The sequence below is a fragment of the Anomaloglossus baeobatrachus genome, chromosome 1 (genome assembly GCF_048569485.1).
Source record: "Anomaloglossus baeobatrachus isolate aAnoBae1 chromosome 1, aAnoBae1.hap1, whole genome shotgun sequence".
NCBI lineage: Eukaryota > Metazoa > Chordata > Amphibia > Anura > Aromobatidae > Anomaloglossus > Anomaloglossus baeobatrachus.
Window position 1 is genome coordinate 136,200,625 of NC_134353.1, and position 24,652 is coordinate 136,225,276.

The window sequence follows — 24,652 nt, forward strand, 5'->3', positions numbered from 1 at the left end:
CGGGGCGTCATCAAAGGGCTTTTGGGTAAGAGATCACGTAAGGTGGAATCGGAGAGGAGAACATCCCAGTGCCTGCTCAAAATAGATCACATATTGGACCACTCGTGGTTATAGGTAGAAATAAAACAAACCTGGCCAGGATCTGAGGAACCACTGGATTTAGCCACATTACCGTAAAGTAAAGTGGATCGAGGGGTATGCTTCGCCCGTAAATAAGCCCGCTTAATGCTCCTATTGCTGTAGCCCCGCTCCTGAAACCGAATTTTCAAATCAGCCGCCTGCTCCTCAAACAGAAGATCAGATGAGCAAATGCGTTTCATACGTAAAAATTGGCCGGTAGGGATGGCCCGAATAGTAGACTGATCATGGGACGACGAGGCATGAAGGAGAGAGTTGATCGAGGTCGTTTTACGGTAAACATTAGTTTGAATAAACCCTCCCTCACCAATCCTAATGTCAATGTCAAGGAAATCCAACTGCCTGGCATCATGCCTGTGGGTTAACTTGATATTGAATGGATTCATGCCAAGTCGCTCCATGAACTCATCGAGTTGCTCCGCCTTGCCCGTCCACAAAATAAACAAATCATCAATGTACCGCAGCCAGCACTGCACATGGGCATCGGCCGGCCCGCCCCCGTCACAAAGCAAACCCCTCTCCCAGTAACCCAGGAAGAGGTTTGCGTACGAAGGCGCGCAGGCCGCGCCCATGGCAGTGCCGCGCTGCTGCAAATAGTGTACATCCTCAAATAAAAAGAAATTGTGGGTGAGGACAAAACGGAGCAACTCAAGGATAAGGTCACACATCGGGCCATCCCGACCGGAATTCAAAAGAAAATGTTCAGCCCTGGATTTATGATCTGTGCATCTGGGGTGCTTCTGTGCATTTATATATTATGACACATTTTAGGACCCAGTTTTTCAGATTCCCCTTCTTTTGTATACCAATCTGAATTGTATTTTACAAACTTTATTTCACATTTCCGCCTTGGGTTTTCTGCCAATTTTAAACCATGCCAGTTGTTCTTCAATAAAATATGCATTTGCACTTTACTCTTTCGTTCTCTGTTTTTTGTAATGCCCTAAGTGTGCTGTACAGGTACCATTTTTGGCCTGCCTGTTTTTCTATTTTTTGGTTGATCTCTGTATTAATATTTCGGTGAGTGCAGCTTTCTCTTCTGCCTCATTAACTATTTGCATTTTACCCTTTCTGGGTCTGAACATCACCGATTAACCATCCATGAAGTCCGGCTACAGTCCGTGAGTTTGTTCACCCACTTTCTAGGATACTGTCGAGTTGTTTCATTTTTCTCTTTGTATACAGCCTGGTAAGTGGAACATCACTGGAATCAAGCTTTCTTACTCTGTCATGGTGCTATCAGATTATATAGCAAAATTAGTGACAGTTTGCCTTTAATGAATTAACTACTCGAGGTCAAATTTTAGTAGCAGTTATACTCCTGAAGAAGGCTTTGTTTAATTCACATGGTCAGTTTGGGCTGACAGCCTAACTTTATTACTGGTACATAAAGTGATCGAGAGAGGGATTGAAAAAGAGATAGAGAAAGAAAGAACAAGAGAGATAATATTTTTCTTTTAAGAAGAAGGCCTGAAAAGTTTTTCTTTTAAAAACAATTTTTTTCAATTTAATTGTTTAGTAAAGGCAATATCACATAATACTTTAATATTTATTTCTTTTGTGGGATAAAAGTATACATCCAAAAATATTGAATGGAAAATTGTGCTTTAAAACAGTACAGTTTTCTTTTTTACACGGGATTGTATTGTTTTTCCAAGTAAATGTCCAGCAAATCAGCTTGCATATGAGGTGTACAGTTAATAGTTTCTCTTTACTCCTGCAGTATAGAATCATGTGCTTCACTTTATTTAGTAAAGGCACCCATGTAAATCGTCTTGGATAATAATTGACTGGGAACATCCAGGTCTGTTTGATCTTTATGCAGGATCCACCTCTATGCAGGATTAGTTCAAAAGTCACAAAAGAACTTCAAGGCAGTATTGTATTCCCTCATACCCTGGAAGATGCGCTATAGGCCATTAAACTGTTCAATATACCACAATGATATCTGGGCAGAACCGTGAAGCAAATGTGAAGTAGCGAAAGGCTATTCTGGTGTGAGAAAACACATAGTTCATTCAGCTCCACAAACAGATGTTGCTACTGGATTGACATGTGGAACTAGCTCCTGCTGGAGAAAGGTAGAGTTTGCCATTAGGACAAACACATAGCTCATAAACAGTCTGTCGAGGGCCCACCGAGCCTGTAGATGAAGGTGTAAAAGAACCTTGCGGTAAATTGGCTAGTCTGATGCTGTCCGCATCTAAAAATATCTGTAAAAAAAAAAAAATGAAAAAACATTATAATACATCCATAGTTATTAATAATACATATGGACAAAAGTGTTGGTCATTAAATTTAGTTTTTAATCTAACCACATTGCCACAGGTATATAAAATTGGAAAAGCCATACAATCTGCCTTTACAAACACTATTGAAAGATTGACTTGTTCTAAAGCGCTTAGTGAATTTGGTTTGGGAATGGAAAAGGTCACCAGCTCTATACCAAGTCAGTTTATGAAATTTCTTCCCTCATAAATATTCTACAATCAATTGTGAGTTAGTCCTCATTTAGACATCAATTTTATTTATCGTATCAAAAAAACTGACTGAGTTTCATCACTGATTGACTTGAGAGTGTCATGCCTCAAGATTTGATATAGCTGTGTGAGCTTTGAGATTTGATCTAGCTCTGTGCTGTGATCTGTTTCCCTCTCCATTGAAAAGGTCAGTGGAGCCTCTGTTAGGAGTCTCGACATGGAAATTAGCCAGTTATCCCTCCGGGAAGGACTTAGCCATTGAGTGGCTTTTTTAGGAGACCACTATAACCACCATATTAAGTGGCCCTTTTAGTCAATATCCAGCTCTTGATGAGTTTAAAGATATGACAAGGGAAATACCTAGGCCAGGTATCCATCCAAGATGCTTCTCATATTGCGCCTGTATCTATTTTCATTCATTTAGGTATCCATCCAAGACAGCTCTTTCGGGGCATTGCCCCTCATCAGTGTGGAGAAGGATTCTGGCAAGGTGGGAGCAATGCCTAGTAGACAAACAAGACAAATCAATCACTGATCTCAGGGAGATCAGACTCTTGCATCCTTCAAAGGGGGAAATGCAACTAGGATTTCACTGTGTTGAGCACCTTCGCTGGTTGCTGGCAGTGTTTTCTCTGGCTGGTCTCTCTGAGATCAGTGATTGTTTTTTCTCCCTCTCCACTGAGGAACAGTTAGGAACAGTTAGGTTTGGTCTCTGTCCAAGTTCTGATCTTCTTTTGCTTTTGTTCAGTCATTTTCTGCCAGGAGGTGTTTTCCATTGTGTTATTCAGCCTGCCCTGGCAGGTGTACCTATTTAATGCTGCTGGTGATATTCTGAAATGGACCCTGTTTATAATTACAGCCTTTCTACCAAGTGCTATTCTCTGGCAAGTTGTAAACCAGGGGTCGCGAGTTCAAATCTCGCTGGGGCCTCCAAATTGTTAAAGTCGGGCTTTTGTTTCCTCTCAGGTAGCAGGGACGGACCGGCCGGTTGTGAGAGCACGCTTAAAACACCATGACAGACTCTAGTCTATAGTGAGTCAATTAGCTCTGCTCTTTATTAGAATTGGAAGGTTTCTTTATACCTTTCAATCTGATTACGCAATATGAGACATGTGATATGATTATACAACTTTAGATTATACCAAATATAGTCATTTGGGATATAAGCATGATATCATCACATAAGGAAAGGATTAATGTTTCAAGGCCAAAGAGATATGTAATCAAAAGCGTTTCAAGAGATGTAATCAATCAAACCTTGTCAAACAAACTCCATATGTCAAGATGACCGTATAAACAATAAAAGAATAACAATTCTAGGGCCCTAATGATAATCATAGCAAATAGCAGATGTGGAATAGAACATCAATTACTCATTCTATCCAAGATTGCATAACTAATCAAATACCCATATGTGCAAGAATATAATGAACTTCACATATTATAATGAACTTCGAACTATACCAAAAAGATACAAAATGGCTTCTCTAACAACGCTATTTTGGGTATTTCTCATTTTTTACCCTGCACCTTTCCCTGGATATTTTAAAGGGTATGTGATATCCTCAATTTGCCGATTATGAAGGTAGAGTCTGAGGTATCCAACAAAGCAAATACAGAGATATATTGGTGGGTGAGCCAACAAAATATTCCATAGTAAACAGGCAGCAAATAATTAAACAATATATGCAGGAATTTTACATTTTTTTTATATTCAATAAAAAATATTTTTATAATTTTATTCACTTTAGTCCTGGCACATTTTTATTGTTTTGTGTTTCCTACTAAGCCTGTGCTTGTTGCACTCATTGCCTTGCCAAAGGATTGCAAGCTTTGACTTTGAAATCATGAGGAGCGACTTGCAAAAACTCCTGTATTCTTAAGAATATGAACTTTTGTAAAATTTGAGGACCATTCATTTACACTAAAAAAAAAATATCTTCATGACATGGGTATCCGTGGCCGAGCAGCAGCAAACACAATATCAAACATCAGATAAAACAGTGTAAAACACGCTGCCACTGATCTCTGCAGTGGGGAAATGGGATCTAATTTTAGGTTTTGGTTAAACATATAATATATTGTTGGCATTAGTACTGACCTCTCCATCTGTGGATTGTAAATGAAGCTCTTTTCTACAACTTGCTCTAAATTCCCCTGCTACAGCACTGATTTGTACTCCTTTTGGTGCTTCCATTGTTAGCGATCTTGTTGGAGATTCAAGTCTAGAAATGAATAAAAAAAAATTAAACATACAAGAAAATAATTTGAAATTACTAATTCAATATACAACATTTTCAATCAAATTTCATTATATTTATTATTAATAAGGCCTAGAGTATAGAGCATATAATCTATAAATAGAGATGAGCTTTGTACAACCCTGGTCCATGGTCCAAGTCAGTGCAACAATTTGAAACTATCCTTTGTACATTTTGTTTCAGTTCCTCACTATTGTCAAGACATTAGCTCTACATTGCTAGTTTTGTTCACAGCTCTGTAAGCTAAATACAGTGCTCAGCATAAATTAGTACACCTCTTTCAAAAATAAGATTTTAATCAATATCTCACTGAATAACAGACAATTTTCCCAAATTTTGACAAGACTGAGTTTCATAGAACATTTTTTAATCCATAACATAAAAAGCAAGGTTATTAATTTTACTTTCGTTAAATAATCTTCAGTTTTGCTCAAATCAGTTGATGTAAAAATGAATACACTCCATCAATAAGTACTAAATCTTGTATTTCATCTCCATGATTTTTAAGGACAGCACCAAGTCATCTAGATATAAAATGAACTAGTTAGTGATATATTGCAAAATCTGTTGTTTTCCTTTCTTTAAGAACATCTTTTAGAGCATGGACACTGATTGGAGAGTGATGTAAATTTTTATCTTCAGAATTCCCCATACAGTGGGAAAAATACCGTATTTTTCGCTTTATAAGACGCACCTGATTATAAGACGCACCCCCAAATTTGGTGAAGGAAAAGAATTTTTTTTTTTTAAGGTAAATGGGGTCCATCTTATAATGTCAGTGTCCGTCTAACAAATCATATAGGGTATATGTCCCTCATAGACCCCCATCCTAAAATTACCCCCCCTTAATATGGATATGGCCCCCTAGTATTAAATATAGCCCCCTTGTGCTGGGACATGTCCCCCTGTGCTGCTCATGGCCCCTATAGATGGTACACCTCCCCTGTGTTTGATATGGCCCCCATGTGTGCTGCCCATGGCCCCTATAGATGGCACATCTCCCCTGTGTTAGATATGCCCCCCATGTGTGCTCCTCATTGCCACTATAGATGGCACATCTCCCCTGTGTTAGATATGCCCCCCATGTGTGCTGCCCATGGCCACTATAGATGGCACATCTCCCCTGTGTTAGATATGCCCCCCATGTGTGCTGCCCATGGCCACTATAGATGGCACACCTAACCTGTGTTAGATATGCCCCCCATGTGTGCTGCCCATGGCCCCTATAGATGGCACATCTCCCCTGTGTTAGATATGCCCCCATGTGTGCTGCCCTTGGCCACTATAGATGGCACATCTCCCCTGTGTTAGATTTGCCCCCAGGCTGCTACCCATAATAAAATAAAACACTCTTTCCTTACCTTCTCAGTGCTGTCCCTCCGTGTCTCCCACCTCGCAGTTGAGCTCCGGCTTCCTTACTTCCTGGTTCTTGCAGCCGGTCATGTGATCGGCACCGCAGAGTGATATCTCTGCGTGCCTTATCACAGACAACAGCAGCAGGAGACCGGAGATCAGCGCTGGAGGTAAATAAAGCTTTTTTTATTTTACTATGGGCAGCAGCAAAGGGGCCATATCTAACACAGGGGGAATTAAGTGTGATCAAAGGAGGGCGCAGGCAGATATAATATGCCATGCTGCCCCAGCCCCTCAGTGTGATGCAGTCTCTGCACCACACTGCTGGACAGCGGCTGTGCATATTATATGAGCGGGAGCAGGAGATCAAATGCTGCCGCTCGCACGCAGCTGTCACCTGCCCCCAGCACCTCTCCATATGTACACCCCCCCGTATATTCGGTTTATAAGACGCACCCCCTACTTTCCCCCAAAATTTGGGGGAACAAAAGTGCGTCTTATAAAGTGAAAAATATGGTAACTATTTGATTCACTGCCAATTTTGCAAGTTTTCCCTCCTACAAAGAATGGAGGGGTATGTAATTTTTCTCATAGGTACATTTCAACTGTTACAGACAGAATCCCCCCAAAATATACACAAAATCACATTGTATGATTTTTAAATAAATAATTTGCCTTTTATTGCATAAAAAGCATTTGATTCAATAGAAAAACAAAACTCAACATTTGGTACAGAAACCGTTGTTTGCAGTCCTATGTTTCATGTAGTTATTGACCAAGTTTGCACACATTGCAGAAGGGATTTTGGCCCAATCCTCCATACAGATCTTCTCTAGATATTTCAGAATAAGGGGCTGTCACTGAGTTTCATCTCCCTTCTTAGATTTTCTATTGGGTTCAGTCTGATGACTAGAGATGAGCGAACCGGCCGTGGTTCGGCTCGAGTTCAGTTCGTCGAACGGAGGTCCCGTTCGAGTTCGGTTCGTCGACCAAACTCGAACCTATAGGATATAATGGGAGTAGAGTTGAGCGCGGTTCTAGGTTCGAGGTTCTCCAGTTCTAGGCTCGAGTGATTTTGGGGTCTGTTCTAGATCGAACTAGAACTCGAGCTTTTTGCAAAAGCTCGATAGTTCTAGATACGTTTGATAATGGTTCTAGCAGCAAAAAAACAGCTAATTCCTAGCTGGCTTTCCGCTGTAATAGTGTAAGTCACTCTGTGACTCACACTATTATGAAATTTCAGTGTATAGTGTGCGTGAACAGCGCCTTCAGATCACTGCTGTTTGTATAATGGCGATCGCCAATTTTTTTTTTTTTTTCTTTGTCTTCCTTCTCTAAGCGCGCACGTGTAGTGGGGAGGGCCATTATGGCAGCCAATCCCAGACACACAAACAGCTAAGTGGACTTTTAACCAGAGAAGCAACATCATGTGTGATAGGATGTCCATGTCACATGTCCCTGCATTATAAAACTGGACATTTTCCTCCAGCACGCCATTATCTGCCTTCTGCGTCCTTGGTGTCAGACATCACTGGCGCAGCTCCGTCCTTTGTCCTATCGCCGATACTGCTGTATACGCTCCATACACAGCGCTAGACAGCTTAGGGATAGCACTTTCTATCAGTCCTTTTAAGGGCTCGTACCGGCAGGGTCAGAGCCATAGGTGACAGGTCCTGAAAACAGAGACAGCGTCTGTGTAGCTAAGGTCAGGGATTTCGTCGCAGCATTTCCCCATTAGGAGGGAATAGAAAGGCAGGCTTCCATTCCTCTACCCAGAGCCCCACAATCCTGGCACTGTACCCTCCTGTCCTCTGCACACTCCAACTCATTATAACTAAGCCATTATACTAGCAAACACTAAGTGTACCTAGTGGCATCCTAAACGTGGGTATTGGACTTTTGTATAGTCCCACTAGTGCAAAGATATTTGCAGCACGTCTGCCTGCATTGCACACTCAAACTCATTGTTACTAAGCCATTATACTAGCAAACACTGAGTGTACCTAGTGGCATCCTAAACGTGGCTATTGGACTTTTGTCTAGTCCCACTAGTGCAAAGATATTTGCAGCACGTCTGCCTGCATTGCACACTCAAACTCATTATAACTAAGCCATTATACTAACAAACACTCAGTGTACATAGTGGCATCCTAAACGTGGCTATTGGACTTTTGTATAGTCTCACTAGTGCAAAGATATTTGCAGCACGTCTGCCTGCATTGCACACTCAAAATCATTGTTACTAAGCCATTATACTAGCAAACACTCAGTGAACCTAGTGGCATCCTAAACGTGGCTGTTGGACTTCTGTATCGTCCCACTAGTGCAAAGATATTTGCAGCACGTCTGCCTGCATTGCACACTCAAACTCATTGTTACTAAGCCATTATACTAGCAAACACTCAGTGAACCTAGTGGCATCCTAAACGTGGCTGTTGGACTTCTGTATCGTCCCACTAGTGCAAAGATATTTGCAGCACGTCTGCCTGCACTGCACACTCAAACTCATTATAACTAAGCCATTATACTAGCAAACACTCAGTGTACCTAGTGGCATCCTAAACGTGGCTATTGGACTTTTGTCTAGTCCCACTAGTGCAAAGATATTTGCAGCACGTCTGCCTGCATTGCACACTCCAACTCATTATAACTAAGCCATTATACTAGCAAACACTCAGTGTACCTAGTGGCATCCTAAATATTGCTATTGGACTTTTGTCTAGTCCCACTAGTGGAAAGATATTTGCAGCACGTCTGCCTGCATTGCACACTCAAACTCCTAATAACTAAGCCATTATACTAGCTAACACTGAGTGTACCTAGTGGCATCCTAAACGTGGCTATTGGACTTCTGTATAGTCCCACTAGTGCAAAGATATTTGCAGCATGTCTGCCTGCATTGCACACTCAAACTCATTATAACTAAGCCATTATACTAGCAAACACTCAGTGTACCTAGTGGCATCCTAAACGTGGCTATTGGACTTTTGTATAGTCCCACTAGTGCAAAGATATTTGCAGCACGTCTGCCTGCATTGCACACTCAAACTCATTGTTACTAAGCCATTATACTAGCAAACACTGAGTGTACCTAGTGGCATCCTAAACGTGGCTATTGGACTTTTGTCTAGTCCCACTAGTGCAAAGATATTTGCAGCACCTCTGCCTGCATTGCACACTCAAACTCATTATAACTAAGCCATTATACTAGCAAACACTCAGTGTACCTAGTGGCATCCTAAACGTGGCTATTGGACTTTTGTATAGTCCCACTAGTGCAAAGACATTTGCAGCACCTCTGCCTGCATTGCACACTCCAACTCATTGTTACTAAGCCATTATACTAGCAAACACTGAGTGTACCTAGTGGCATCCTAAACGTGGCTATTGGACTTCTCTATAGTCCCACTAGTGCAAAGATATTTGCAGCACGTCTGCCTGCATTGCACACTAAAACTCCTAATATCTAAGCCATTATACTAGCAAACACTGAGTGTACCTAGTGGCATCCTAAACGTGGCTATTGGACTTTTGTATAGTCCCACTAGTGCAAAGATATTTGCAGCACGTCTGCCTGCATTGCACACTCAAACTCATTGTTACTAAGCCATTATACTAGCAAACACTGAGTGTACCTAGTGGCATCCTAAACGTGGCTATTGGACTTTTGTCTAGTCCCACTAGTGCAAAGATATTTGCAGCACGTCTGCCTGCATTGCACACTCAAACTCATTATAACTAAGCCATTATACTAGCAAACACTCAGTGTACCTAGTGGCATCTTAAACGTGGCTATTGGACTTTTGTATAGTCCCACTAGTGCAAAGGTATTTGCAGCACGTCTGCCTGCATTGCACACTCAAACTCATTGTTACTAAGCCATTATACTAGCAAACACTCAGTGAACCTAGTGGCATCCTAAACGTGGCTGTTGGACTTCTGTATCGTCCAACTAGTGCAAAGATATTTGCAGCACGTCTGCCTGCATTGCACACTCAAACTCATTGTTACTAAGCCATTATACTAGCAAACACTCAGTGTACCTAGTGGCATCCTAATTGTGGCTATTGGACTTCTGTATAGTCCCACTAGTGCAAAGATATTTGCAGCACATCTGCCTGCATTGCACACTCAAACTCCTTATAACTAAGCCTTTATACTAGCAAACACTGAGTGTACCTAGTGGCATCCTAAACGTGGCTATTGGACTTCTGTATAGTCCCACTAGTGCAAAGATATTTGCAGCACGTCTGCCTGCATTGCACACTCAAACTCCTTATAACTAAGCCATTATACTAGCAAACACTGAGTGTACCTAGTGGCATCCTAAACGTGGCTATTGGACTTCTGTATAGTCCCACTAGTGCAAAGATATTTGCAGCACGTCTGCCTGCATTGCACACTCAAACTCATTATAACTAAGCCATTATACTAGCAAACACTCAGTGTACCTAGTGGCATCCTAAACGTGGCTATTGGACTTTTGTATAGTCCCACTAGTGCAAAGATATTTGCAGCACATCTGCCTGCATTGCACACTCAAACTCCTTATATCTAAGCCATTATACTAGCAAACACTGAGTGTACCTAGTGGCATCCTAAACATGGCTATTGGACTTCTGTATAGTCCCACTAGTGCAAAGATATTTGCAGCACGTCTGCCTGCATTGCACACTCAAACTCATTGTTACTTACTAAGACATTATAATACCAAAAATTGAGTAAACTTAGTGGCATACAAGAAGTGGCTGTTGTACTCCATTAGTGCCCCACTGGTGCAAATCTATGTGCAGCACCTGTGCAGGACACCCTCCTGCTCTGTTTTTAATAAGCTATAATGATAGCAAAAAATACTGCCATTTAGTGGCATCATAGAACTGGCTGTTGTATTCCATTAGTGCCCCACTTGTGCCAAGCTATTTCTAGCACCTCTGCATGACACCCTCCTGCTCTGTTTTTAATAAGCTATAATGATAGCAAAAAAATACTGCCATTTAGTGGCATCATAGAACTGGCTGTTGTATTCCATTAGTGCCCCACTGGTGCCAAGCAATCTCAAGCACCTCTGCATTCTACCCTCATGCACATTTAGTTATGCTAATTTTATAGCAAACTCAGGGAATTCCTTGCTGCATTTGATCATTAGGAGGGATAGAAAGTGAGGCTTCTTTTACTGTCCTGGTACCCACAGAACACGGCTACTGTACCCATCTGTCCACTTTTGCCACGCTATTTAATTTGCCCAAAGAGCTGACTCTTTTTCAGCCATCCTAAAATTGTCTGGAATACTAAGTTAGTGTTCCTTTGCTGCCAAGCAAGGTACAACACATGTGCATTCTACACTCCTTTCCATTTCTGGAATGCAATTATTAACTGCAGGTAGTCCAGCCAACCTGTGATGAAGGTGCAGGCGTGGATATAATGTAGCCTGCATCCAATGATGGTTCTCTCGATGTCTGACAGCTCAACAATACCTTCTGTTTCCACTTCCAAAACAAGTGATGACCTGCCAATCACACTCCCTGTTGCGGGTAAAGGAGTGGAAGTTCATTGTGAAAAACCATGTGTGACTGCTGTCCCCACAGTCACAGAGGATGAAGAGCACGCAGATGCACTTGATGGGGCAGGCGGTGGTTGCACAGGCACGCTAGGCCGCATTGTAGCACAGTGTAATTCACATTGCGACTTATGCCTCATTTTAAGTTGTGTACAGGGTGTGCTACCCAGTATGTAGCAAAACCAGGCAACAGGAAAAGGACTCTAGGCAGTTGGGTTGATAAATGATTGTTTAACTTTACCAAAACAAACAATAAGAACCATGCATACAATTTAAATAATTGAACAATCTATTCTGTTGCCTACTACCTGCTAATCCCTCTGTGTAGCAGTAATTGTGTGATTGTGCGTGTGTGTGTGTGTGTGTGTGTGTGTGCGAACACGACTTACCAGTGGTGCATCACAAGAGCTTCCAAGTTACCTACCTAAACATAGACAAAACACATTACCCCCACTGAATACCCTTGTTAGCTGAAGCCTCACAGATAATGCAGATGATAACAGTGTACATGCAAACCACACAGCTCTGCAACACAGTCATGGAAATCTTGAAAAGCAACAGTCAATGCAAACATGTGTTGCTGTCCCTCTATGATTTAAACTGTATGTGACAATTTGACAGTGCAGAGGCAGCAAGTCTTATTGTCTATAAATAGTTGGCCTACCCAGAACAGATATGTGTTTTGCTAATAAAACAAAGTGTTGCGTGCCCGCATTATTGTCTGGGCACAGCCTACCGTACCCGGGTACTCTGATGTCCAGTTGCCAGAAATACAGACTTTACGCTCCTCTCACGGTAAACAGTATAGACAGCACTGTAAGAATGTTGGTCTGTGGCACAGGATGCTGCTCACTGGCATTACGGGGCTCATCATCAAAGTACAACATGACTCCCCTCACAATTGAACGAAGTGTTTCCGCGGTGGCTCCTTGCTGTAACACACACCTTCTGTTCATAGACAGCATCTCCAAGTCCACACCCGAAAAGCAATTTGATATTGCTATAGTGACCAAACAAAAACAGATCCAAAATAACAGCAGCCCCTTGTGTGTAGTCTGCAACAATGCATGCAATGGCAAATTAGCATGTTGCATTGACAGTGGCTAAAGCTGAGCAATACACCTTCCCGCTATCAATTCATATCCATGTGACACTTCATGGAGGAACTACTCAAAGGTGTGAGTTTTTGCCTTCTACTTACAGATTGTTGACAAATCTTACAGATTCCATGACTTGGGTGATCCTTTGCGATGTCCAAAAATTCACAGGCTAGGCAAGGCTTACAGCCCATGCGACCTGCATAGCCAACACGACTTCTGCTCAGAGTCAAAGTTGTGGTCCAGGATTCAGTTGTTGACGTGCTTCCAGTACTTTGTCTCTGGCCAGGAAGACGCAACGTAACCTCGTCGTCAGTTGCATCCTCCTCCACCTCCTCTGCTGACCTCATCGACTGGCTGACTTTGGATTGACAGTAAGTGTGATCTCCAACCTCATCAATAACCCTGTATGTTTTCATTCACCTCGTCCTGAGTCCTCCGAGACAACCTCTTCCTGCCCTGACCGAATAGTAAAGTTGTCATTCCAATCAGGTATCTGTGCTCCTCATCATGTTCCCCATTGTCTCCACCAGGAGGATTTACTTTTTGAAAATGAGGGTGTAGATTAGGCTCAGCACCTTCTTCATCGGGGCCTGGATCCCACTCACAAAGCTTCTGGCCATCTGCGCAGATCATTTCCCCTGTCTCATGGAACTCGCTACCTCAACACGTTAGATTATATGCTACACCCGCAAGCTTCAAACTGAATCTGAAAACTCATCTGTTCAGAAATGACTATAACCTTCAATGACACCACCACCATACGTACTTGACGCTCAACCTAAACCACTCCTACTGTCTCCTCCCAAAAATCCTTTAAAATGTAATCCCTCAAGGGCAGGGCCCTCTTCCCTCTGTACCAGTCTGTCTATAGTTACTTGTATATGTATTCTGTATGTAACCCCCTTCTTATGTACAGCACCATGGAATCAATGGTGCTCTATAAATCAATAATAATAAAAATAATAATAACTTCCTTGTCTGTACTCATTGCAGCTTTGGAGCAGACCTCTGATTCCCAGGCTATAGTGCGACTGAACAGCTATGCAAACTCAACCATCTCTGTTACCCCATACTCAGCAGGGCTGGTGGAAACTTGAGAGCTGTTAGGAAGCAAGTGTGACTGGATTGACACCACAGAGGAATGGAGTATTTGGGATCTTGAAATTGGGGTGGAGGAGAGGCCACTTTATGGAGCACTTGAGATCCATTGAAGCAGCTGCTGTTTTGGCCTCATCTACATTTGTTAGCGATGGTTGTGTCAGTGAAAAAAAGGATCATATCAGATTATCCATGGGAAGAAGTACACCTGTTCTTTTGGATGGTATTTGTTGTTACAAAACCTGTAACCTGAAGCCTGCTGCGGTTTCATTTGCGCCCAGGCGTCAGCTGCCATTTAGGGCTGTGCCTTGGGTTGTGCAGCTGGCTACTTTCTCCTCCACGTCTAAGTGTGGAGAGGCAGCTAGTGCGCATGCGTGTGCCGATTTACCCCAGCCGCAGCCTAATTACAGTGTTTCGCCTAGTGAGTATGCTCTGCCTGACTGTGCCATTGCTAAGGCTAAGTCTTCATTTCGGGATACAGCGCATGCTCCCACACTTAGTGCGAAAAGCCTCTTTGCACAGGTACTTGCATTCCGTGCCGGGTCTAAGTCCTGTTTTGTGCCTAGACACCATGCTAAAGCTGATAGTCTTTTTTCAGAGACTGTATTTCATGCTACTGAGCATGCTCAGGCACTTACTGCATCAGAGACTAGGTCCGGTAATAAACTCTTTGGCCCTGCCCCTGATGTGGGGGTCCCATTAAGACCACAGGGCATCAGGTGTCCTGACGATGTGGCCAGGCCACTCCCAAATGGCTTGCAGAGGCCCGCCCCTATGACTTGTCACCTCATTATTGATGGTCAGACGATAACTGGTGAGGTGTTTGTGTCGTGGCAGCCATGAGGTCATTATTGAAGTTTCGGTTCCAAATAGGATGCTAGTTATGCCACTCATGACGTGTCACTCTGCTTTTGTCTCCAGGAGGTGCATTGTGGTCCACCCTGGTTTGGGGCGGACCAAGGTTATAAAACGGGCTGGAGCCAACAAGGAGGTGCACAGTCTTCTATTATGCTCCGAAAGAGCACACCTCCATGTGTTGAACCCATTGCGGCTTTAGGCCAGAGGTAGGCAGGGATAGGGCGTCGATGCAGGCCGCCAGCACAGTTGGTAACGCAGAACGGTTAAGACCAGCTCCTGTCCTACAAGTCCTGCTTGTGCAGCCCAGTGGCATTAACAGGCCTGCTGCTGCTGATGCGCCTGCTGTCCACAGGTGTGGCCCCAATGCACACGCTCAGCGTACTGAATGGCCCCTGTGATGTTAACAGGGAGTTCCTGGGCTAAGTGGGCGTGTGGACCCTGTGACGCTAACAGGGCTCCCAGTCTCCAGATCCGAGTGGCGTCTAACTCGGTTCAGGCAACTATTAGTTTCATAGCCACACAGATCTGTATCCTCCATCTAACCTTCCAGTTGCCAACCTCTCCTTTTCCATCTGGGAGCACGGTGGACATTGACTGCTGATGGGGATATATACCTTTCTCTTTCTTTTCTTATTAATTTTTGTTATATAGCGGTAACATAGTATATACCACCTTATCCAAATCTGCCAGTCCCACTGTAACAGATGGTGTTTCTTCAGCAAATGTTACTGTTGCTTCACCACCAAATCCACAGACCAAAACTTTTTTCCCCTTTCCAACACACCTGTTCCCCTTTCCACCAGCATCTGTCCTTTTTCAACTCATTTTGGTATATGACCAAAAGTGCAACTCTGCAGGGACACCGTACTCAACGCCATCTCAGCACAGCAGCCAGCCCTCGGTCCCTCAGATGTGGACAAGTAAAAGACCATTTCCTCCTATCCATGACAAAGCGTTGAGATTCACTCTGTGCAGCACTGGTGTTTAGTGGAAAAGCAGATCTAAGATTGCGTACCACATTCTGCAGATACTCCTGTATACGTGCGTCCATTTCTATGGCAGGAATTATTTCGCCAAATTTTGTCTTGTACCGGGGATCTAACAGTGTAGCAACCCAGTAGTCAGGATTACTTCGAATTCGTACAATCCGAGGGTCATGTTGTAGGTAGTGCAGCAAGAAGGCGCTCATGTGTCTTGTGCATCCAGGAGGACCAAGTCCTTGGTGTGTTGGTGGCAGAGAGGTGAGAATCGTGCCTCCTTCCTCTGCCCTCTCCCCACAACCTCGCACAACCGAAAAGTGAGCAAGCTCTCACTCATCTGCTGAGTCTTCCATGCCCATCGCCAGTTCGTCCTCCATTTCTTCATGGGCTCCTGCACCTTCCTCAACACTTTTTGCTGATACTATGCGCCCTTGTTAATCCCTCTCCCTCACCATGACTCCCGCCTAGGTGCCACTGACCATCTGGACCTCGTAGATCTTGTTATCCCTTACGCATATGACTCCTCCTGTACTTCCTCCCCTTACTCTTGTCCCAACACCTGACTCCGAATAATAATTACAGTGTGCTCCATCATGTAGATGACCAGAATTGTCACGCTGAGAATGGCATCGCCAGTGCTAAACATCTTCGTCGACATTTGTAAACTGTGTAGAAGGGTGCATAGGTCCTTGATCTGACACCACTCCAGCAGTGTGATCTGCACCACCTCTGGATGAAGTTATCCCAGGCTATATGTCATAACGTATGGCAGCAGGGTTCGGCGGTGCTGCCACAAACGCTGCAACATGTGCAGATTCAAATTCCTGCGTGTCGGCACATCGCATTTCAGGCGTTTAACCACCAGACCTAAAGACTTCTGTAGCGACGAAAGTTGTTGAGCTGCTGTGTGCGCACGATGGAAGTGAGCACATAGCGAGCGTGCCCGCTGCACAAGGCCATGTAGGCCGGTATGGTGTTTTAAAAATTGCTGGAGAATTAGGTTCAACACGTGAGCCATACAAGGCACATGTGTCACATTGCCCTGACGATGGCCCGCAGCCAGGTTTGCATCATTGCCGAACACGGCTGTTAAGTCACCAACGGAGTCCGCTGCGTCAATTTGTACTCCGGTCGCCAGGTGACAACGTGTTCCTTTCATGCATAGTGCTGATGATGGGAGAGGAGTCGATGCCAGCGGCGCAGGTGGACGCAGGTTATGCTCACCCACTGGGCTGCATTACCTTGACAGATGCAGAATCTCTGGCTGAATGTAGCTGGTGGGTATCTCACAGATGAAATACCATCATTCAGCTACAACCAATGTGAAGACACCCTTTTTTATGCCCATCCTGTCTGCAGACCACTGCCAGACATAGCTATGAACCTCTGGTTCCTTTTACCCCCAGTTCAGTTTTATGATTTTGTGTGCTTGTTACCTGACTACGTTTCCTGCTTGCTGTTTATGTACCTTGTTGGCCGATCCGCATTTCACCTCTGCTTGTTTTCTGATTAAGTCCTGGCCGTCCCATTCTGTTCCTGTTCCTCAATTAATGTTTTGACCCTGCCTGACTACTATTCTCTGGAACTGCAGCCTTCCACAGGTATTGATCACCTTGGGCCCTGTGTAATTCCTAATCCCTGTATAGGGGTTAAAGGGTTTCAGGGTTCTAGGGGTCCTGCTTGGTGAGTGGCTTCCCTCTAGCCTATCATTTACAGCCCATCTGAGTGTGTGGATCAAGGAAGGCGATACACCGTGCTCTTTGCAGCAGGCCATGTGGGCCAGGATAGTGCTTTAAAAATTGCTGGACAACCAGGTTCAACACGTGAGCCACACAAGGCACGTGTGTCACATTGTCACAGCGAAGGGCCGCACCCATGTTTGCATCATTGTCGCACCCGGCCTTCCCTGGCTGCTGGTTGAGTGGAGACAACCATTGATGAAACTCGGTCTCCAGAGCTAACCGTCCACAACTTCTCAGCGGTGTGACTCACATTTCCCATACATTTCAAAGTAAACCTTTGACCGCCTGATGGCATTGAGCTCTGCTGCCAGCATAGTAAGGAGGTGTGTGGTATTCCTTGTGCGCAGTTACAAGGAAGGGTGGCCTGACCACACAGGATTTGGGCCAAGGTGGAGGACCCACACGAGGTTGAAGAGGCAGAAGCAGTGTATTAACTTCTACATACAGAAGAAGGATTGACACAACTCGTGGGACGGCAAGACTTGTACAGCAGACCCTTCTCCATCTCTCCCCACAGTAACCCATTGCCCAGTCAGCGACATGTAACGCCCCTGTCCATGCTTACTGGGCCAATTATCTGTGGTGAAATGCACCCTGTCACACAGAGTTTCTCAAGGAATCAGTGATGTTTAGTGTGACATGCTGGTGTAGCGCGTGCACGCCTTTGTTGGAGAAGGAGTGGTTCCTGGGCATCGGCTCTTGGGGCACTGCGATGGGCATAAGGTCTCGAAAATCCTCGGTTTAAAAGGTTGGAAAGGCAGCATTTTGGTAGCCAACAGTTTGCAGATGCTGACAGTCAACCTCCAAGCCATGTCATGCCCTTCTAAAAGCATGTAAAACACAGCGAGGGGACTCCAACCATAGTCTCCCTCGTTTCCACTAACTGGGCCACACACACCCCACTTGACTGGCATCGCTTGATCCCCCTTTTCAAAATGAAACAGATGCTTTGGATGAAGCACTCTCAAAAATACGCGTGCCTTTCGTCTCCCCTGGATGACCCAGGGGAAGAAAAGTCCTCTGAGAGCCAAGACTTGTTCATCTTGGTTCTTTTAGAAACACAGCGAGCGGACTCCAACCACAGTCTCCCTCGTTTCCACTAATTGGGCCACACACACCTCACTTGACTGGCATAACTTGATCCCCCTTTTCAAAATGAAACAGATGCTTTGAATGAAGCACTCTCAAAAATACGCGTGCCTTTCCCGTCCCCTGGCTGACCCAGGGGAAGAAAAGTCCTCTGAGAGCCATGACTTGTTCATCTTGGTTCTTTTAGAAACACAGCGAGGGGACTCCAACCACAGTCTCCCTCGTTTCCACTAATTGGGCCACACACACACCCCACTTGACTGGCATCACTTGATCCCCCTTTTCAAAATGAAACAGATGCTTTGCATGAAGCACTCTCAAAAATACGCGTGCCTTTCGCCTCCCCTGGCTGACCCAGGGGAAGAAAAGTCCTCTGAGAGCCATGACTTGTTCATCTTGGTTCTTTTAGAAACACAGCGAGGGGACTCCAACCACAGTCTCCCTCGTTTCCACTAATTGGGCCACACACACCCCACTTGACTGGCATCACTTGATCCCCCTTTTCAAAATGAAACAGATGCTTTGCATGAAGCACTCTCAAAAATACGCGTGCCTTTCCCGTCCCCTGGCTGACCCAGGGGAAGAAAAGTCCTCTGAGAGCCATGACTTGTTCATCTTGGTTCTTTTAGAAACACAGCGAGGGGACTCCAACCACAGTCTCCCTCGTTTCCACTAATTGGGCCACACACACCCCACGTGACTGGCATCACTTGATCCCCCTTTTCAAAATGAAACAGATGCTTTGCATGAAGCACTCTCAAAAATACGCGTGCCTTTCCCGTCCCCTGGCTGACCCAGGGGAAGAAAAGTCCTCTGAGAGCCATGACTTGTTCATCTTGGTTCTTTTAGAAACACAGAGAGGGGACTCCAACCACAGTCTCCCTCGTTTCCACTAATTTGGCCACACACACACCCCACTTGACTGGCATCACTTGATCCCCCTTTTCAAAATGAAACAGATGCTTTGCATGAAGCACTCTCAAAAATACGCGTGCCTTTCGCCTCCCCTGGATGACCCAGGGGAAGAAAAGTCCTCTGAGAGCCATGACTTGTTCATCTTGGTTCTTTTAGAAACACAGCGAGGGGACTCCAACCACAGCCTCCCTCGTTTCCACTAATTGGGCCACACACACCCCACTTGACTGGCATCACTTGATCCCCCTTTTCAAAATAAAACAGATGCTTTGCATGAAGCACTCTCAAAAATACGCGTGCCTTTCCCGTCCCCTGGCTGACCCAGGGGAAGACAAGTCCTCTGAGAGCCATGATTTGTTCATTTTGGTTCTTTTAGAAACACAGCGAGGGGACTCCAACCACAGTCTCCCTCGTTTCCACTAATTGGGCCACACACACCCCACGTGACTGGCATCACTTGATCCCCCTTTTCAAAATGAAACAGATGCTTTGCATGAAGCACTCTCAAAAATACGCGTGCCTTTCCCGTCCCCTGGCTGACCCAGGGGAAGAAAAGTCCTCTGAGAGCCATGTCCACATTGTCAGTGGACAGACGCGTGTGCTTATCTGCCAGCAGACCCCCAGCAGCACTGAAGACAGGTTCCGAGAGAACGCTGGCTGCAGGACACGACAAGATCCCCAAGGTGTACGTGGCAATCTCAGGCAATTTATCCAGATTGGAAGCCTAAAATGAGCAGGGCTCAAGTTGCACAGTAATGGCATCGATGTGTCCTCCTCTTTTTCCTTGTCCAGCTGTTTTGTTTTCGCATGAGTACATGTCCTTGTCACTTTCCCATGTGTTTGTGTTGTGTTGTGAGTTGTTTATCACCTTTTGGACACCTTTGAGGGTGTTTTCTAGGTGTTTTTATGTGTTTGTGATTGCCTGCCATTGTTTCCTATGCAGTTCGAGTTCGGTTCGTCGAACATTCGACGAACCGAACTCGAACGGGGCCTCCGTTCGGCGAACCGACCTCGAGCCGAACCGGGACCGGTTCGCTCATCTCTAAATGGGAGGCAATCACAAACACATAAAAATGCATTATAAATGTACACATACAGTTAATAAACATTGCCATAACACTTACCGGTCCCCGCGATCCCTCCTGCACTCTGTCTCCTGCCGCTATTACATCTGATGATCGCTGAATCCTCCCGGTGACCAGCACTGCCAGCAGTGATGCAGGACCTATCGTGATGTCAAAATAGCCATGTGACCAGTCACGTGGCTATTATCTCATTGGCTACAGACTGGTCACATGACTATGACGCGTCATGTAGGACCTGCGAGTGCATCTCTCCGGTACACGGTGCACATTTGTGTATCGCCGTGTACCGGCGACATGCTCTAGCACACGGTCGACTCCCCGTTCCCTCAGGGACCGGCTGACACAGCCGGTCATTAACGGAGATAGCCGTTGCCATAGCAATGCAGTTAGCGGGGACGTCACCGTTAACCGCGGCTCCGGGAGCACCGTTGCTATGGTAACGCGTCTGTCAGCGTTACCGCTGTTACCGCTAGCAGCACTGATCTCTCATGGAGTGAAGGCTGCACGGGAAGCAGCGTCTTCCCCCATGCAGCAGTGATGTAGCAGAGCTGCATTTGTTGAACGAGAAAGACAGAAGACCATGGATCGTGGAAGGCTGACAGGGGGTAATAAAGATGGAGTCTCTAATGTGTCTGTGTATTTATTTCTATTAAAGTATTTTTTCTCTGTGTAATGTCTTTTTTTAACCCTTTATTGGAGATTCTTAATGGCCGGGTCAAACGTGCCTGACATTAAGAATCTCTGGCTTAATACTGGCTAGTAAATCAAAGCCAGTATTAACTCATGATTACCCAACAAGCCACCCGGCTCCAGGGCTGTTGGAAGAGTTGGATACAGCGCCAGATGATGGCGCTTCTAGGAGAGCGCCATTTTCTGGGACGGCTGCGGACTGAAATTCGCAGCACAGGTGCCCAGAAACCTCGGGCTAACCTGTGCTGCGGATTTCAATCCCCAGCTGCCTAGTTGTACCTGGCTGGACACAAAAATGGGGCGAAGCCCACGTCATTTGTTTTTTAATTATTTCATGAAATAAGTGAAATAATTAAAAAAAACGGGCTTCCCTATATTTTTGGTTCCCAGCCGGGTACAAATAGGCAACTGGGGGTTGGAGGCAGCCCGTGGCTGACTGCTGTACCTGGCTAGCATACAAAAATATGGCGAAGCCCTTCCCTGTATTTTGATTGCTGGACATCACAGTGCTGTAAAAATAAATCTTTAAAAAAAATGACGAAGTGCTCCGCGGTATTTTTGATTCTCAGCGCAGATAAAGCAGACAGCTATGGGTTGCCACCCCCATCTGCCTGCCGTTACCTTGGTTGGCAATCAAAATACAGGGAAGCCCATTAATTTTTTCTATTTAAAAAATAGTTAAAAAAAAAAAAGACGTTGGATCCCCCCATTTTTGATAGCCAGCTAGGGTAAAGCAGACGGCTGTAGCCTGAAAACCACAGCTGGCAGCTTTACCGTGGTTGGGGATCCAATGTGGAGGTCCCCTCAGGCTCTTTTTTTATAATTATTTTATAAATATTAATAATTACACAATAAAAGTAGGGTCCCCCCCAAATTGGATCACCAGCCAAGGTAAAGCGGACAGCTGTGGTCTGGTATTCTCAGGGTGGGAAGGTCAATAGTTATTGGGCCTTCACAGCCTAAAAATAGCAGGCGCTATCACCAGGGCGCTCTGGTGATTTTCTTGTGCTTGTGCACTTCATATCAGTCTTTTCTGTCATTATAATGGCAGAAAGACACATAATGTCCCACTCTCCTGCATTTTGTAATTTTGCACCCTTTGGTGCCTTTCATGTGGCACTAAGGGGTGCTTAGCTTTGTATTTAGCCAAAAAAATGAAAAAAAAAAATGACGTAGGGTTCCCCCTTTTTTGTAGCCAGCTAGGGTAAAGCAGACGGCTGCAGCCTGCAGACCACAGCTGGCAACCTCACCTTGGCTGGTAATCCAAAACTGAGGGCACCCCACGCTGTTATTTTAAATTAAATAAATAATTAAAAAAAAAACAACACGTAGGGGTCCCCCCAAAATTGGATCACCAGCCAAGGTAAAGCCAACAGCTGTGGTCTGATATTCTCAGACTAGGGAGGTCCATGGTTATTGGACTCTCCCCAGCCTAAAAATAGCAGGCCGCAGCCGCCCCAGAAGTGGCGCATCCATTAGATGCGCCAATCCTGGTGCTTCGCCCCAGCTCATCCCGCGCCCTGGTGCGGTAGCAAACGGGGTAATATATGGGGTTAATACCAGATGTGTAATGTCACCTGGCATCAAGCCCTGGGGTTGGTGAGGTCAGGCGTCTATCAGATACCCGACATCACCAACCCAGTCAGTAATAAAAAAAAATAGACGACAAACACATTTTTATTTGAAAAAACACTCCCCAATACATTCCCTCTTTAACCAATTTATTAGAAAGAAAAACAAATCCAGGTCTGGTGTAATCCAAGGGGTTGCCATGACGATCCCCACTGTCCCAGTCAATGAAGAGCAGGATGTTCCACATTGGCTGGGAGAGCAGTGCAGTGACCTGAGCTAACATCAATGGGTCAGCCCAGGTCACTGCAGGGCATGACAAGTGCTGCTGTCAGCGAGGTACATTACCTGCGCTGATCTCCTGCACTGCCGACAGCACCTGTCACTGAGTTCAATGACCGCCGCCTTCACAGTCAAGTATCGCGAGAGGCCCGTGACGTCACCGCTAGTCAGTCTCGGGTCGGAAGCGAGAGAAGGTGATGTGACAAGCGGCGGCCATGGAGGACAGTGACAGCGCTGAGGTCGGGACTTCATCACCGCAGGTATGCCGAGCTGGACCATGTGTGCAGAGTGACAGGAGGACGTCAGTGTCGTGGACTGCATGGCTGGGGACGTGTGTGTGTGTGTGTATGTATGTGTACATGCCGCGTGCAGGAGGGGGCGGAGTGAGCTGAGCGGGGAAGTGTGGGCTTCCTGCACGTAACTAGGATAAACATCGGGTTACTAACCAAAGCGCTTTGCTTGGATACCCGATGTTTATCTTGGTTACCAGCTTCTGGCAGGCTGCCAGCGATGGCTCCTGCACACTGTAGCTGTAAAAAGCCCTGCTTTTTGCTGCTAGAACCGTTCTCGAACGTATCTAGAACTATCGAGCTTTAGCAAAAAGCTCGAGTTCTATTTCTATCTAGAACACCCCCAAAAATCACTTGAACCGCGAACTGGAGTACCTCGAACCGCGAACCGCGCTCAACTCTACTGATGACTGGCTAGGTCACTCCAGGAACTTTAAATGTTTCTTACACAGCCACACCTTAGTTGCCCTGGCTGTGTATTTTGGGTCATTGTCATGCTGGAAGACCCAGGCACAACCCATCTTCAATTTTCTAACTGAGGGAATGAGGTTGTTGGCCAAAATCTCACAATATATGACTCCACCCATCCTCCCTTAAAATACATGCAGTCATTCTATCCTCTTTGTATATAGAACCCTCCATGTATGACTTTTCCATCCCCATACATTGCAGTAGGTTACAGTGTTCTTTGGGTTGCACTCATTCTTCTTCCTTCAAACAAGGTGAGTGGCATTGATACTAAAAGTTCAATTTTGATCTCATCTGACCACTTAACCTTCTCCCATCCATCCTCTGGATTATCCAGATGGTCAATGGCAGACTTCAAACAGGCCTGGACATGTGATGGTAATAGCACGGGGACCTTTGCTTGCATGACAGAATTTTAATCCATGATGGCATACTGTGTTACTAATGGTAATCTGTGAGACCGTGGTCCCTGCTCTCTTCAGGTCATAGACCAACTCCTCCCGTGTAGTTATTGGCTGATTCCTGACCTTTCTCAGAATCATCCTTACCCCCACAAAGTGAGATATTGCATGGAACCACAGACCGAGTAAGATAGATTGTCATCCTGTGTTTCCTCCAGCAATACATAATCACCAAATTTAAGACTAACATTAGTATGGTACAGATCAAAGAGAGCCAATACAATACCAGATGATAA

At 45.1% G+C, this 24,652-nt stretch overlaps 1 protein-coding gene across 3 annotated transcripts in view; it reads right to left on the reverse strand.

The window, feature by feature from the left end:
* Positions 1–1,625: 1,625 nt before the first annotated feature.
* SGCZ (sarcoglycan zeta) overlaps positions 1,626–24,652 on the reverse strand; it is a 1,566,603-nt gene continuing 1,543,576 nt past the window's right edge. For all 3 annotated transcript variants that reach the window (XM_075347076.1, XM_075347075.1, XM_075347074.1), the window contains 2 exons: positions 4,720–4,843; positions 1,626–2,351 (listed from right to left, as the gene is read on the reverse strand). In XM_075347076.1, coding sequence (XP_075203191.1) covers positions 2,157–2,351; positions 4,720–4,843 — 319 coding nt within the window. In that variant the 3' untranslated portion in view covers positions 1,626–2,156. The remainder of the gene's footprint in view (positions 2,352–4,719; positions 4,844–24,652) is intronic.